We start from the raw sequence: 17,281 nt of genomic DNA on the forward strand, positions 1-17,281 counted from the left end.
ATGCGCGAAAGGGAGGCGCTGTTATCGCAACGCGCGACACTCAAATGAGAAAAAATGCACAGATGTCATCGTATTTTTTTTATCTTACATATTTTTATCGGCGAACTATAATAACTAGACAAGATAACAAACGAATTGGGATAGTTTGCCAATTATAGAAATTAAAATTAAGATAATTGATAATAACTGATAATTCTTTTTTTATCACAACTTATTATAAGAAAACGCGTCAGTTCTCTACATAAACGAGTATAGATAGATCGTTTTTTTTTAGAGTTGACTCTTCACGTTTATTTTTATTAATAATTTATTCTGTATAAAAAATTTTATGCGATGATTATATAAAAAAGAAATTTATAAGAGTTATATATTTTTACAAAAAAAGCATCGGGCCCCTCCGGGATTTGAACCCGGGACCTCCTGCACCCAAAGCAGGAATCATACCCCTAGACCAAGAGGCCTGATGACCGATGACAATTACGAAAGATAGATCTGGTACATAAGAATCTTGTTGCAAGATTTGAAGTGTATTTGATAAAATATTACAGGTATTAAACATTATTTGAGTATCGAGATAGTCGAATGAGACAAGTATCTATTTTTACACGGATGGAAATTTATGATATAATACCTTTGCGATAACACAATAGGTTTGTTCGTTTTACGTGCACTTTTTCCACTCAGGTGCTAGTGAGTCTCTTAAGCCCGTATCAGATAATGCGGCGTCTACAATAGAGATTTTAAGCCTTAAGCCTTAAGAAATTGACTAATCACAGTCAAGTATTCTTCTCATACTTGACTATGATTGGTCAATTTCTTAAAACTTAGGGCTTAAAATCTCTATTGTAGACGCCGTATAACACATTAAAAATTTCTGGAAAAATTCTTTTTTCAATAGCCAATTGCGTGACACTGTGTCCACCTGTGTTTCCTTGCTGGAAACACGTGTTTTCCTTGTTTAATGCAAATATACACAAAACACATTTAAAAAAATTATTGTACTTTCCAACGTGATACGTATCATAAATACACGATAAATAAATTGATCTGATACTTCGTTCCAGAAGAAGACCAAGTGAAAGTTTAAAAAGGAAAAATTAATGGATTAATGAATAACAATCGAGTGATTGATATTCAGTCTAAACAATTGTTTCTTTCGAGTGTCTAGCATAATCGGACCTATGTATAAGATGGCTGTAAAAGAAAAACAAACGGAGTCTTCATGTGAGGAGATAGAATGGAACGTGGAGAATGAGATTCAGCTTTTCTTCTCTATGAACGGACACAAACCAGCTGGTAAGATGCAAAAGCCGGCGCAGCGATTGGAGGTTATGTTTACTATTATTATGTATAAACAATTCTCCATTGCAACTTAATGAATTGTTTTTAAGGTGTTAACAAATACTTTCATATGGTGTGCATATGGGAGAAATTTCGTGCTGCTATTCATAAGGATATATCATTGAAGATGATATGGGATCATTTGGAATCTATGTACGATCTTATGGCTTTGGTAAGGATTAGCGTATAGAGATAAAACAATTCAAATAATAATGTTTAGAGTCTATTTTTTTGTTAATTTAAATGCCTTGTTATTTTTTCAATAATTAAAATCTGAATTTATAATAAGAGAGATACCTTGTATCTCGAGAAAAAAGTACATTATCACTGAAAAAAATGTTTGAAATTTTTTCAAAGCTATATAATATTACACATATTTTTTGTATATATATATATATAAATATATATTTCATATATAAATTAATTTTTTTAATAGGATGATATGGAAGATTTACCTTTTCCCAGTCAAGAGATGGATTTTTCTTTACCGGAGACAGAATTTGTAGCAAAACCTCGAAAGAAGGAAGAATTGGAGATAAAACTGAAAGATCAGAGAGATAAATACAAAGAGATTAAGAAGGAAAAGGATATTAAGGAAAGTTTAAAAAAAGACAGTGCGCTGCGTGATTTTAAGGGAAGCAAAGATATGGAAAAGAAGAAGGAAGAAATGAAGAAATATGTAAAAGAAATGGAGATCAAGAAAGATAAGTTTAGAGATGTGAAAGATACAAGGAAAGAACATAAATCTTCGAAAGGTCGTTCAAAAGGCAAAGATGATTCAGAAGAAAGTGGTAACTAACATTTTAATCTTAATTATTTAGTGACCTTTTCTAATTAATGAACATTCCACAAAACGCCATTATATTTCTTTTTTTAGCATCAAATGGAAAGAAGGAGCGCAAGGATTCCGAATCTAGTCGCGAACTTTTGAAAAGAATCCCCAAGAGGCCAACTAGGCAAAGTGTGGACAGTTCGTCCAAAGCTTCTTCTAGTCCGCGTGATACGCCTCCTCCGAAGCGAAGAAGAATATAACAGTAAACATATAAACATTGTAACATTTATATGTCATGTTGAGTCCAAGTTGTATAATTTATCATATATGAGTATTATAATATATATTCTAACAATATCAATATGTACGTATGTATGTATTTATATATATATACATGAACCATTTAATTTTTATAAAAGATTTTACACATATTATGTAGCTTAAATATATTATCATATTTTCTATAAAATAATCTTTGTTTTTTAAATGTTTAATACTCAAATGAAAAAAAGAGGAGCAGGACAATAATAAATTTACTTTTAATACATGATACAAAAAAGTGAAATATTTTTGTAGTAGTCCAGAATAGAGTAAAAATTATCTGAATTATGTATAGTTCTATTTTATATAGTTTTCTATTTTCTGAGATATCAAACTTGCTACACACAATTTCCTATAATTTCTGTTGTTCCAGAATATACAATTGTTTTATTAAATGCAGAAAGTAATACAGTTATATCTTGCTATTAAAAAAAAATAAAGCAAAATAAAATAAAATGAATAAGCGCTCATTAATTACGTGTTTTACCGCTACATCTTACAAATTACAATTATGGTGAGGAAACGCACAAGAACAACACCGTGAGAATTGTGGTTACCAGCCAAGATTTATTGAAAATATCGTGGAATTCTCATTGAGTTAGGAATGTTTCAAAGAGCAAAATGCGGTTTCGTCTCGCGATCGGTAGTATCTTCTCGGGAGACACGTGACAGGAGTACTCATCATCGTCGACGATCGAGGATCCATGTGTGAAGGATTCACGTAGAAAATCCATAGCTGGTGATGTCCGGTGATGGCTGGCGACCGTTTTTCAATATTGATTAAAACTGTTGTCCTGCATTATCGGAGTCTTCTCGCCTCGCGTTCAGACTCGAGCAAGGTTAGGAGATCGCCTTCCCGTACCGGTCCCTTCACGTTCCTGATGATCTGCCGATTTTGCTCGCCCAGAAACTCCACTTTCACCTGGGTACACTGTCCCTGCGAACCAGTGCGACCCAGGACTTTGATTACGCGCGCCAAAACGACTGGTTTATCCATATTCGCTTGTATTTGCTTCGCACGTGGCTTATGGATAAAGTATCTAACGCAAAAGGAAGAGATCGCACATAAATAACACGATAAAGCGAGGCAGAGCGGCGTAAATTCTCCAGTTGACTTCCGGTGAGTCATTACTGTCCAATAGCAAACATGACGCGCCAATTTTGAATTTATTTTAAAAACTGCGTGGTCAGAAAATGAAGCTTCGACTTTTCAGGCTAACGCGAAGAAATAAATAGGTTTGTTTTCTTGTAATTGATTTTTTTTCACTAATGTACACTATAAAAATGAGATAGATATATGTATAGAAATTAAAGAGAGAGGAAAAACGAAAAGTGCAATTAGAGTTAGTCGTATATAACAAAATAGAAATTTTATAGAAATAGAATATTATTAATTTTTTCGAACTCTAACAACTTTTAAATTATTGATTGAAATAATCTTTGGATTTTTATTTAATTTAATGATTTTAACTTTTTTTTGTAATTGTTTAATTAAAAATCCTATAAAATATCTCAGTATTGTTAGACTTAATGCATATAATTGATGGATTTTCCTAATAATTCATAAATATTAGTAGTAATTGATTACAAAGAGAGAATTATTTCAATCATTGTCACAATAGTAGTATTCTGTGTGCTTTATTCGACTAAAATATATGTATGATATCATATTTATATTTTCTTGCATTTATTCATCAATAATACAGAATAAATGTGGACACATATTGCACATGTGTCGATTATAGTACCTTAAAAATACATTGAAGATCTAGGTCTTTTTATATCTCTCATAAAACTTGTTTATGCATGTATATATATCTTCTATTTGAATCAGACCTTGAGATTGATATAATTTTAACAAATTAAATTTTCGATGCTATCCGATACAAGAACACATAATTTACATTCTCTCCTTCGCAGTGTTTTCATTTTTGTGAGTAAACTCACAAACACATTTTCGCATAGCATGAATAGCAACGAAATCCGAGCTAAAATTATATCATTTTCTATCACTGATTTAAATTAATACTTTGTAGTTTGATAAAAATGGACCCTGGCATATACTTTAATCAATTACAAAAAGCTCTTATTTTAACAGCATAATTTGTACCAAATGGTACATATTTAGTGTCGCTAACTAAATAACTCCTCTTACGATCAGTCAAGTATTTCTTTTATTCCAATATTTTTTCACCAACAATAACATTAAAAGCTAGCACAGGCTTCCGAAGAAAAATATTTATCAACTCAAAGCACTATACACATTCACGAATTATGAAACAGTATTCGAGTAATTTTCTTTTTTATGTTCCCATTTCTGTGTTTCCATCGGTTCTATTACTATCTGAAGCAACATCCGATGAAAAGACATGGAAATATTATTACGATGAATAGACTGTCGACATTAGTATACAACACTGAATGAGATAACAAAGATCCACAATATTTGCAATATCTTTTACTGCCACAAGTTGGTGGAAAGAGTCTGTCCGGGTAACGCGGCAGCATTGGTAGGTTTGCCTGTCGTAGAGGAAAAATTCATATCACCCAGAGACACTTGTGACATTTGTTGTGGCAACTGAAATATCATAACAGATATAAAAAAAATGTTATTGACAGATTTGATTTATAATACAAATAATAATATTACAACATAATAAACATAGACGAAAACTCATAACTCTATTTATATATTTATATTTAGTATACACAGACATCGCAAAGAATATTTCAAAATACATTTGTTGAAATTTACATACTTGAGCAGTGAATGCAGAGGTTTGTTGTTGCTGTGCTGTTAAATTAAAGAAAGGATTGCTACCAGGAGCTGGCTGAAGATTCTGCGTCAACATACCACTCCACCCATTATTACTAGTAATACTAGTTTGTCCTAACTGCATCATCTACAAAATCAGAAAAAATTGAAAATTTTTATGTAAAAAACAAGAGGAACTACAATGATAATTATTAATAATATATAAACATGGGAAAAGTTTCATTTACCATTTGAGGTGGCATTATGATAGCAGCATTTGGTACACCATTTAGTTGATTTATTTGTCCTACGTGTAAGCCTAAAGGATTGGCTGCTACAGCACCTATCGAACTAGGATTTGTTATAATTTGATTTTGATTGACAAGTATCTGACTTGTAACCGGCATTTGCGTAGGAAGTTGGCCGATTTGACCCAAAGAGCTTTGTTGTCCAAATGTACCTACATTTGATATTTGCTGTTTATATGGTATAGAATGTTGAGAATACACTGCACCTGAAATACATGTAAATAAAAACACAATGTGTATACAATTTTTAATATATAAATTTTTAAATCAGTAGTATTTCTATCACATGTGCATTACTTGGGACACCATAAATTGCTGATTGATGACTTGGTGTACCGTATAATGCTAAAATACTGTCCTTTGTCATCTTGCTTTTTTCTTGAGATAGCGGCGCCGTTTGTTCAAAGAAACTTTCTTCTTCACTTTTAGTTATAGTAACAGCTGTTTTACTTCCATTAGAAATGTCATTTCCACTTGTGGTAGTAGAAGCAGGTGGTGCAGATAAAAAGGAAGAAAATACATCGTCTCCGGAACCATTTGCATTTATTTGGTTAGTTACTGGTGCATCTGTTATAACATTAATGTAAACAAGATGTTTATATTCCACAGATTATATCTAAAGACATAAGAGATGAAAAACATACCAAGACCTAAGAGATCCAAAATTGCAGAGCTTTCTTTTGTTCTACCGAGTTTAGGACTGATAGAACTGCGAGGTTTTGGCAATTGAGGCACTACTTCTGGTTTTTTTACAAGTGGGAGTACAGTGCTCGCAGTTTCAGAATTCTCCTTTTTTCGTCTACGTTGTCTCTCAGCCTCTTCATCGAGTTCTTTATCCCAATTTACCTATGACAGTGATATTTCTTATTTAAACTCACAATACATTATGGTCATAATCTTGCAAATATAAAATTAATATTAATTAATTAATATTGCACACAAATATTTTTTCATGAGTATAGTTTTTTGTAAGCAAGAGATAATATAATTTATCAGTAGCAAATAACTAATGTCCACAGTTCACAAAACAAAACATTACAAAATTTCTTTATATACATAATATTTATATTTTAACCAATATTATTTTGAAAAGTAAATATTGTACTATATTAAATAAAAGTCATACTTTTGGTAAAGGAGGTGGCACCCATTCTCTGGCTATATACTTTTTGTGTTCATATTTTGCCCGAATAAAACTTTCAAGGCTACAATCTGTTTGCGGTCTTCGAAAACTATCTGGAAGATTTGCCTCATAGACTGCTCTAGCTCGAGAATTGCCCATTTGCTGTAAGCTCTAGAAATTTAAAGAAAGTTATATATATTCTTATTCTAATAAATTAAATGCAATGCCTTAAATGAGAGATTAATGCATTGATATATATATAATATAAAATTTACACAAAGCTTGGCAAATAAAAACAGAATAAAATTTAATAGCTTCAATATAAATAATGAAATATTTTTCTTACTTATTTGTTTGTAGGATACATACACATATTGTCTATTTAAGAAAATATTAAAAACTTAAACTATATAAAAAAATAATAATTAATATCTTACATACGTATATATATATATATAATATTATGGAAAATATTATAAAGACGAAAACTTAAATTCTTAAAATTTAAAAATTAATATTAATTTTTCTATAAAAGCAATTGTGTGTATGTACTTTATAACAAGATTCATAAGACATTTATGAACTTATATAATTATAGAACTCTCTAATATATAAAATAATATATAAAAATATTATTTTTTATTAAAAAATCATGTGTATATATTATATATATATATTATAGTGTATATATTACATACAACTACTTGTTCTGGTGTCCATGTGTCTAAATTAACAGACTTGACTTTGCTGATATGCACACCAAGATTTCTGTGTATACCAGCGCATCGAATACACAGAAAAATTCCCAAGTTCCAGCTAGCCCATCTTGGTCCTGTAAAATATATATTCATCCAGGATATCACAAATATGTTATCTCTCATCTGAGAGAATATAGAATCTATTTAAAGACTTTTAAGAAAGAATTTTAATAGAAAAGAAATAAAAATAACTATCAATAAAAGTATTTTATCAACCAATTGATCTATTTATAGGTGCGTAACAAAAAACATATACATACATCCGCGATTATTAATTATAAGCTTTCAATGTATGATAACGTATGATGTCAGATTGTACATAAAAACAGCTGTATATTTTTTTATCAAAATTTAATTATCTGTCACGAGACAATGAGAGGATAGAGGGAGGTGAAAGAGGGAGAAGAGGGGAGAAGGGAAGAGAGAAATGCATGTGTTCATTAATTTTTCGAGCCAAAATTCGAATGCTCGTAATTATGAGTAAAATTGGCAAAAAAATTTTGACGAAGTTACGCGCCAAAGACAGTTAACTGACCAGCGTGTCAGAACGGAAATTAAAAATCTATAACGCCTCGGCATTTTATGGAGCTACGTCATGTCGTGATCGATGTTGATACATACAAATATTGATTTTAAGAGAGAGATTCAAACGCACAAAAAAAAAATTATATACGCAATATAAAAAATATTCTCTGAAAAACGTCGGGGCGCTGAGAAAATATAAAAGAGAGAGAGAGAGAGAGAGAGAGAGAGAGAGAGAGAGAGAGAGAGAGAGAGAGAGAGAGAGAGAGAGAGAGAGAGAGAGAGAGAAAAGAAAGTGTATAGAAATAATAGTACTCTCTCCCCCGCATTGTCAGACAAACCTTTCGCGTCACAGTCAACGCAGTACTTGTTATCTTCATCGCGGAGCATCTGCGTCAGCAGGTTTTGACATTTCTCTTGGATCTGCTTGGCACGCTCCTTTTCGTGACGGGACGTCATTTTCGTTGAGAGCGTCTTCGTGAAATCACAGACACGGACGCGGAACACGCGCGATCGCGACTCAGCAGTGTCGCCTCCCCGCGATAACGCTGGACAGACGCGCGGCGCGACAATACCACGTAACAAATTCCGTAGCGTAAGGATTCCATTAGCTTCGGTGGCCGTGCCCCGCGGTCACCGAAGAGATAACGCGAACTGGAGACGCGCAGCCGTAGGTAAATTTCGTGTCGTTATCAAATGGACGATAAGTCGCGCAGTGAAATTGACGCATTACCGATTGATCCGCGAGGCGCTCTGCGCTGAATATAAATATATTTGAACGAGATATTCTATAAAAAAAGTCGCGTTTAATTAATGTAAAAAATTGTTAAATGCATTTACAAAATAATCTTACAACATTATGAATATCGTATAATTTTATTTTTATTTAAAAATTTTATGAAATAATCCTATATATACAATTATATTGTTAATGTCTAAATAAATATCTATATTTAAAATTCTATACAAAATCATATGACGTAAATGCCATTTCAATAATAAAATTATATATCATGTAAAATTATAAAAATATTAAAAGATATCTTTTTATAATGAAAACATTATTCTTCCATTACAATAAGTAGAATAACAGAATTGACTATATAAACAAATATATAAAGATTGATTGTTCGCTACTTGATCGAGGTCCTGGTTAATAATATTTATAACTATATTTTTTTAAAAGATATTTTATATTTTGTAAGACAATTAAGCGTCATTCAATGTATAGAAAAAAAAAAAAACGATTTTTTTTTTAAACATACACTAACATACGTATATGTGGCGTGGATATGATCGGGAATTCGCGCTATTATTGGATGATTTTCGGAACGCCGAGCCGGCGACGCGTGGCGCCCTCGAACGGCCACTTACGCTGTCACGGTCGGCCATATTACTCGGTCGCGGCGGTCGCCGATCGCAGATGGCTACGTAAAAGTCAACAACCGGTTTTCGCGGTGGGATAGAATCGCGGATTTCATCAAGATTGGAATAATCGTCGCGTCGTCATCGATTCTCTTCGTTCTCTCTCTCTCTCTTCTTTTTTTTCGTCGCGAAACAGTAGCCACGATCGTTCTTTCTCCTTCGATCTATCGCGTCTCTCCTTCGGCTGCCGCCTCTTCGTCGTCCCGTTGCCCAGTGACGTATCCAGCGATTCGCTGCCGAAGATGAGCGCGAACAATGTGCAAGCGCTCTTCGCGTGCTCCCGGTGCTTCTCCAGGCATCCCTTCGAAGATCTCTCGCCCGGACAACAATTGTGCAAGGTATAAACAAATCTCAGGCCGTCTTTATCCGCGGACGTCCCGCGAATTCCTCGCGTTTGTTGCGTCGTTTTTTTTTTTTACAACGTACGTTTTTTTACGCCACGAATCTGTTTCATCGCGATAATAGGCTACTGGAAAGAATTTTCTTTTGTAACACCGATTGCGAAATTACGCTGCAAGATATAACGATTATAAATGCAACGATTTATTGTGTACTAATAGCAAAACGTTTTTTTCTGTAATATTGCAAGATTCAAGTTATACATAACATGTTGCATTCCTATGTAAATACACAATGAAACGCATACAGCGTAGTGAAGATAAGGAAATTGTTCAAATACGATTTAATAAAGAGCTATATATTAGTTGTGCTATATATTAATTTTTTTGTAATGATATTATCAAAATTCTTTATTTTATTAAGAAATATTATATATGTATATCATAATAAACATGTAATCTTGATAAGTGCAGTAAAAACTGCAAAAGATATTGTTTATTTAATATTATTGTCATTAAAAAAAATATGAAAAATTAAAATCGCAGTATTTTTAATTTTATTTCTGTTAATACTTAAGAGAATTTAATGTTATTTAGGAATGCAGAGGAGCATTTCCGGTGGTAAAATGTACATACTGCAGATCAGAATTCCAACAAACTATGTAAGTTTAAGTCACATTATTTCTATAAAAATTGCTAAATGGAACAAATGGAACTGTGCATTATTATATAATCTGTTTGACTTTGCAGAAAAGGCAATACGAGCACTATATGTAAAAAGTGCGAGCAAAATGTAAAATCCTATGGGAAGCCGTCAGCTTGCGAGTACTGCAATACCATAGCTGCATTTATTGGTAGCAAATGCCAACGATGTACAAACTCGGAGAAACGCTATGGACCACCAGTTACATGCGAACAATGCAAGCAGAAGTGTGCCTTTGATAGACAGGACGAGGATAAAAAGGTAACATAAATGCGATATGCCTGTCGCTCTCAATATTGCTGGAGAAAAAGATGATGTCTAGCTGTGCAATATAGTTATATTATAAAAAGATTTTATATTGAAATTTATGTATTGTTTTTCCCTGGATATTCTTTTACATTTATTGACACAACTTACTATTGTTCCTCTAAAGATACACATAAATAAACTTGAATTTCATTCTATAAGTCGCATGGGTTTAATATAATTATTATATGTATTTTTTTATAATTTTTTTGATACTTTAAATATTCCTTAAATAATAAATACTTTTATTATAACAAATTTATATATGGAAGAAATTAATTTTTAAAATTTATGTATACAGTTTTTTACTTTAATATATATTTTACAATCTGTTTTATTATTTTGGATAGTCGAGAGTAGCTGCATTTGCAATTTTGCTATAATAGTTATATTTTCTGGATTTGTATGTTTGACTTCCTGTCACAATTTCTTTTCTTTTTTTAGAGAGAGCGAATAAACATCAAGTGTAATTTCTACAGCTAAGACCTCTCTCTCTCTCTCTCTCTCTCTCTCTCTCTCTCTCTCTCTCTCTCTCTCTCTCTCTCTCTCTCTCTCTCTCTCTCTCTCCCTCCCTCTCTCTCTTGTTGGTACATGGTAATAAATCTCTACCCTACCATAATGCTACTAAATTAGTTATGGTGATGTTCTGATTTTTAGGTAGATGGCAAGTTATTATGTTGGCTCTGTACATTGTCATATAAACGAGCATTGGCAAAGACAAAGCAATCAGATGCAGAGAGAAGGGCGCATATGAAAATGGCACAACAGCGAGCTGCAAAACACAAAGAACAAAAGTAATTATTTAAATACATAATGTCACAAGGTAACTCTGCGCTTGGTAATCTGAATATTGCGTGGATATTACAATTTTTTGAACCCACGCAAGACGTCTGTTCGGTAAACTTTGCAGGTTACGTCAGCAGAACTCTCGTTTATATTTCACGCTTTCCATTATAGATTAAAAGGCCACAATAAAAGACCGCACAGAGTTGATGTGACGAAGTTGCCGCCGCAATCTGAGGGCGGAGACACGAATGGTCCCACTCCCGTGAAAGCGGCGCGAATGGCTGGAGTGCACGATCCGCACGATCCAAATAGTTCGGATCACGTCGTGGCGGTTACGCAACTCAAGGAGAAGATAGCGCATCTTCAAAAGCAAATTAGTATAAAAGACAGTCAGTTACTAGCAAAAGATAGACAAGTGCGTAAACAAATTCCCGAAAGTTTCCGTTTCTTGAAACAGATAAGAGTGATAAAATAAATATCGACATTTTGATTGCAGATTACCGAACTTAAGGCGAAAAATTTCACATCCGAGACCGAGCTGCGCAATAAAATGAAAGCATCGGAAAAGGAATATGAGGCGAAAATTTCTAATATGCAGCATAAGATATCTAGTTTGCTGAAGGAAGTAGCGTCGTTATCGAAAACTTCTAAGCGAGGTGATCGGGTGGCCGCTACCAAGACAGAAGCTGGGACCAACAGTGGGAGTGGAACCGACAGTCCTGTACCTTGATAAGGTAAGACTATCAGATTTTTGCTAATTTTTAACGACATTATGCATTAAACATAGAAAATGCGATGGTGACGTATAAAGTAACGCGTCAATTGATATATTTTGCAACAGCTGGTGTGAAGTGAGTCCCGTTTCTCGTATTGTTTCCAGGGAATTGATTAACTGACAACGTACTCGAATGTCCATACCCGTATAAATCACACATGTGGTACATTACGCATATAGTTAATTGTTTCCATTAACAGGGCGAAATCGTATTATTTTTCTAATTACTATAGGATTGTATATTATATTCTCTCACAATATGTGTACTGGAAAAAAGACTTACTCGCATCTCCATTTAGGGGAGATCAATGATGCAAGTGCAAAATTTATATGTAACAATTTAGATAGCTTCCTTTTCTTTTATTTTTCGACGATTGCAAGCCTTGTATGGCTGCAGTTTGCCAACAGTATCAGTTTTTATGGCGAAAAATTAGCAAAATTTGGATCGTAAAGAAAAAAATTATTAAATGATCTTGTTTTATGGCATGAAATTACGAAAGATTTCGAGCTCGCATCGATAAATTCAAATCGATGGATTGCACGTATGTATGTACATACATATGTGTGGATACAATAAATGACACGCATGCGCGGATAGCGTTGCTGTGGCATTTTATTATTTATAATAATGATGTAAACAGCGATGAATCAGGATATGGTGATTGTAGATCAATTTACAATAAAAATTTGGAAACCAATTGCCCTGATGGTTCCACTCCTATGGCTTCAATCCTGTGGTATCAACGGTCACGTCCATATCCACGTCTTTTTCTTCTCGTATGTAATCATTATCATTAAACATAATTTCGTTTTCATTATTTGACCATTAACAACACAAAAAATAATATTAGGTTGTAACAACGTATGGAGATGGGATAGTGATATAGTGCATATAAATATCCAACAGCCATATATTTATTCTTTATTTTAAGAAACAAATGCTAATTGAGCATTACCTATTTAATAATAATGATAATAAATGCGTAACAATTTCACTGTATACATATATATATATATATATATATATATATATATACACACATGCATACATACACAAAGTGTAAGGATAATTAACATTTAATTTATAGTCGCGTTTAAATATGTACGAGTGCGTGCACGCGTGCGTGCACGCTACAGTTGGAGCTTTATCGTTTAATTATTACGAGATGATAATAACTAAATATTGCTTGTTTTGTTCTCGAGGTGATTAGTAGTCCTCGTTTGTCCGGTTTCTCTCGATATTTCACTACTTTCACCGTATGTATTTACATGGTCTTTACTTCCGTCTGTCTCTCTAAGCGCTTCTTCTCTCTCCCGTCTTCCCTCTCGCTCTATTAGCTTTCGTGATTCAAAATCCTAAAGCACCTAAATTCCTCCTCTATCTCTCTGTTTTACTTCGTTATTCATTTATAGTGCTTTCAAAATGCAGGCAAGGTAGGAAATCGATGCAAAATGTACAGAATGACACTCGGGCTATATAAGAAACATCACTAGGAATCACGATCATCACCAAAGAAAATTATTGCTGTAACGCGATATTATTACATAATGAGTCTCAAGATGTTTTTTTTTTCAGGTCGCTATTTCTTTCCTTATTGCTCGTGTTTCCCAATGTCGTTCCTTATGGCGTGAAACATGCGCGCGGACTCCTCATACAACACGGGTGCTGAAAGTGCGTAAACCGTAACACGCTGATTCTGAGGAGTGCGTGGGGCCTGATCACGGCAGCATTTTGAGCGTTGCGGTGATCCAACCGCTAAAAGTAGCGTACGCTACATTATTTATATATATAGAATTCGACATCCCATATATTAGCAAATCATAAAGAGTGTAAAGGCCCTGCGGATTTAGACGGTACATCGTCTCGCATTTGTCTCGCGAATCGAGTTCGAATGCTCGTTTAAATTTATATAATTGTCGAGGAGAATCTTTTTGTTCGAGTGCGTTTGACATTGTCCGGCGGGCAGAGACAGATGTTGGATAGTACAATATAAATATTCGGGAATAGAGAAACAAAGATCATCAGTTTCGCAAAAATTTCAAACGGGCGTCACGGTTTTAGCGGAGGAGAGGTTGTGCGTTTTCTCGCTACGTCCCGAAAGATGAAAGAATCAATTGAGATTTTTTTTTTTTTTTTTTTTTTTTTTTAGATTTAAATTTATTGCGTATCATCGAACGTGAAAATTTTTGCGAAACCGAAACCTCGGAGGATCTTGCGAAGGAAGCCAAAATTTAGAATAATAATACATTCCCTAACACACTCTGCGCTCCTATAATCTTGAAAACCATTCATAATTTGTATCATACACACAGACACACAAACTCTTTCTCTTTTCTCTCTCACTCTCTGCTCATTCTTTCGTTTCGCACAGAATCGTGTCGCGATGTGCATGTGGTTTTTTAGAATCTCACAAACGCTCGATAGTCATATATATATATCAGTCTGCGATACGCCCTTTAGATCGATATCGTTATGGAACGGCATTTCGGGAACATCGACTCCGTGTTTAAAATTTTTATTCTTTTAAAAAGTCTTATTCTGGTTTTTCACGAAGTCTCAGAACGAATCGCCGTTCAGTAAAAAGGATTTGTCTCGCATTACATACGGTAAGCTGCGCTCGTAGTTAACTCGTTTCACCCAGCTTAACATTAATAGAAGAACGAATTCGTCAAATGTGTGTATAAAATTAATGAAAAAGAAATATTAGATCTTCGACAATTATATTCGTTAATTCTAATTTTTTCTTTTTCTTGTGTAGTAAATATGACGTAATCAAAGAATCATTTTTTATCATGCGCACTTTTGATAAATCATTGTCGCAGAAATTTAATTTAATTTTGCAAAATATATACCTTTCTTTGAGACGCACACCATATACAGTATATCCATCAAGTTTCCAAATTTGTTTTTAACAATAGCAGGAGGTTGAAAAAATTTTGTTTATTTTAATATTCGACGTTGTTGTCTCGATGTTTTACATAATTTTTAATATATCGATAAAAAATCTTAATAAGTGTTAAGGAAAGCTTTTTGGAATTCCTCCGTCTTCTTCCATCACGCCTTCTTAGATAACTTTTACATATTCACCGATAATTTTTTCCTAATAGTCAGAATGTTTCTTAAAAAAATCAATATGAGAACTCGATAGCCATATTGTGTAAATGTGCGCTAACTTTCATTGAAATGTTTTGACTAGACTTTCTACCATAACTTTCAATTATACAAACGATGATTCCCTCTGCACATTTAGATTTTAAATCAGTTAAAGATATAGGTATATTTTTCATCAAAGCGCACACAGGAAAATATTATTAGGCAATCAAAAGTTTGTAAGGTATATTTTTTTAAATCACTGAACATATCGTGTAAAGAGAGAATCGATATAAAAAAGCTGTAGTAGAAACACACTCGAACATGAAAATTAATTTTGATAGCGATATTACAAATACACATCGAGGAATAAATGTTAACAATAACATACAATAGAAGCGATTAAAATATTGCAGTGCATGATTTGCACACGATTATCTTTATCGCTTCTTTCTACAATTAGAGTCCGAAAATAGAAAAGAAGAGATCTCGCTACCGTTATCTTGAGAAAACTCGCAATTTCGATAAATATTAACACAACATGATGAATGTAAAATTTAAAGATTTTAAAAAAGAAAAAGAGCATTTAGAAAAAAGGGAGAGAGAGTTACACACATCAATCGTGTATAAAAAGTCACGAGTATAATAGAAATAAATATAATGGAACTTTATGTCGATGATCTTAACATTTTTTTTTTTTTTTTTATGCAACGCATTAATAAATTACTCTATTTTTAATAAAATTTTTCGCGGAAAGTTACCGTAAAGCGCAGTATACCATTCGCTAACCGGCAACACACACACACGCACGTACACGCGGATACACACACATGCGTACACATGTAAATTTATATACTTAATACATCTGTACACACACGTATGTATATAGGCATAGATACACACACACACGCATGCTTATATATACACGGGTATTCATAAATTAGAACTTATATTATCTTTTTTAAATTATTGAATAATTAATAGAGTAATATTAGTATATACAGGTACAGGTCTCGTATAGTTGCAGTCATGTCGTCTCTGGTTGTTCGTATTCATTTTACTATTCTTTGCTGTTGTTTACGCATTATGCGAACATCTCATGACGGGTGCCGACAAAATCCGCCATTTTACACACCGACCCAAGCACGTCGAAGACATTTCGTTTTGTAAAAACTAATCGTGCGATATGTGAAACGTGAACTTTTTTTTTTTTTTTAAATATATTTGATTAGCTGTGATGGTCATTGCGATTTTCTCACGATGTTCGTCAAATTGACTCTATTCGTTATAATGCGTTATATTTGTAATGTCGTTATTTATATACAGCATTAAACGAATTAAGCAGCGCTGCCATACAGTTACTTAAGTCACTTTTTTTTTATAAGTCTAGAAAATCACTATCATCCAAAATGAGTCACTATAATCACTTTTTTTTCTTGAACTTATATGATATTTGTGAAACATAAGAGTTCTATTGATATTTTTGCTGTCTCGTCTGATAACAATTGTTATTTGCTCATATATTTAATAAAATGCACTATTTATTTTATTATTACATTTTATTATTTTTTGATCAATTTGTTATATGTTAGGCTATTCAAATAGATTTTTTTTTTTTTTTTTTTTTTTCAATTCGATGACTGGATGGCAGCGCTGCGAATGTATTAAGCAATAATTCCGTTTAATTATTCCCAAGAAAAATAAAATCGCAATGTGTATATAAAAGGTCAGATCGATTTATAAGATCGCTAATCAATTCAATATATTTTAAATTTAAATGATAAAATATGTATATTAAAATCGTTGGCGCGATTTATTGCATTATCATCATCTTCGACATGCGATCCTAAGATGCATCATGGAAAAGTAATCAAGAAAATTTCTCGGAGAAATCCGAGCGACTTTGGTACTTTATTATGCATATGTTTATACTCTTTCTTATTTCTCTTGGAATGGT

General features: G+C 33.0%; 4 protein-coding genes and 1 non-coding gene across 6 annotated transcripts; 2 read left to right on the top strand and 3 right to left on the bottom strand.

Annotated features, from left to right (window-relative positions):
• Nucleotides 1–389: 389 nt before the first annotated feature.
• Nucleotides 390–461, bottom strand: Trnap-ugg (transfer RNA proline (anticodon UGG)). Its single transcript has one exon. It is a non-coding gene; the product is annotated as a tRNA-Pro (tRNA).
• Nucleotides 462–985: 524 nt separating this feature from the next.
• Nucleotides 986–2,512, top strand: Mrgbp (MRG/MORF4L binding protein). The gene is made up of 4 exons (XM_070296049.1): nt 986–1,296; nt 1,392–1,513; nt 1,778–2,132; nt 2,219–2,512. Exons 1-4 carry the CDS (start codon nt 1,182–1,184, stop codon nt 2,371–2,373), a joined length of 747 nt encoding a protein of 248 aa, XP_070152150.1. The 5' UTR covers nt 986–1,181; the 3' UTR covers nt 2,374–2,512.
• A 469-nt stretch (nt 2,513–2,981) lies between these two features.
• On the bottom strand, nt 2,982–3,506 carry LOC138933100 (small ribosomal subunit protein eS28). Its single transcript, XM_070295590.1, has one exon. The coding sequence runs from the start codon at nt 3,429–3,431 to the stop codon at nt 3,234–3,236; it is 198 nt and encodes a 65-aa protein (XP_070151691.1). The 5' UTR covers nt 3,432–3,506; the 3' UTR covers nt 2,982–3,233.
• Nucleotides 3,507–4,177: 671 nt separating this feature from the next.
• LOC138933019 (stromal membrane-associated protein 1) lies at nt 4,178–8,441 on the bottom strand. Its single transcript, XM_070295433.1, has 8 exons — nt 8,242–8,441; nt 7,319–7,452; nt 6,624–6,791; nt 6,142–6,343; nt 5,795–6,064; nt 5,438–5,703; nt 5,194–5,337; nt 4,178–5,012 (listed from the first exon to the last, which is right to left on the bottom strand). Exons 1-8 carry the CDS (start codon nt 8,357–8,359, stop codon nt 4,893–4,895), a joined length of 1,422 nt encoding a protein of 473 aa, XP_070151534.1. The 5' UTR covers nt 8,360–8,441; the 3' UTR covers nt 4,178–4,892.
• A 928-nt stretch (nt 8,442–9,369) lies between these two features.
• LOC138933035 (protein FAM76A) lies at nt 9,370–12,931 on the top strand. 2 transcript variants are annotated; one of them, XM_070295456.1, is made up of 7 exons: nt 9,370–9,663; nt 10,261–10,325; nt 10,414–10,627; nt 11,330–11,466; nt 11,630–11,873; nt 11,955–12,192; nt 12,300–12,931. In XM_070295456.1, exons 1-6 carry the CDS (start codon nt 9,568–9,570, stop codon nt 12,186–12,188), a joined length of 990 nt encoding a protein of 329 aa, XP_070151557.1. In that variant the 5' UTR covers nt 9,370–9,567; the 3' UTR covers nt 12,189–12,192; nt 12,300–12,931. The 2 variants fall into 2 exon arrangements, with proteins under 2 accessions (XP_070151557.1, XP_070151556.1); XM_070295455.1 differs by having other exon boundaries at nt 9,429–9,663; nt 12,339–12,931.
• Nucleotides 12,932–17,281: the final 4,350 nt, after the last annotated feature.

This window comes from Polyergus mexicanus, unplaced genomic scaffold (assembly GCF_030449975.1).
Source record: "Polyergus mexicanus isolate NDT 795.1 unplaced genomic scaffold, iyPolMexi1.0 SCAF_5, whole genome shotgun sequence".
Taxonomy (NCBI): domain Eukaryota; kingdom Metazoa; phylum Arthropoda; class Insecta; order Hymenoptera; family Formicidae; genus Polyergus; species Polyergus mexicanus.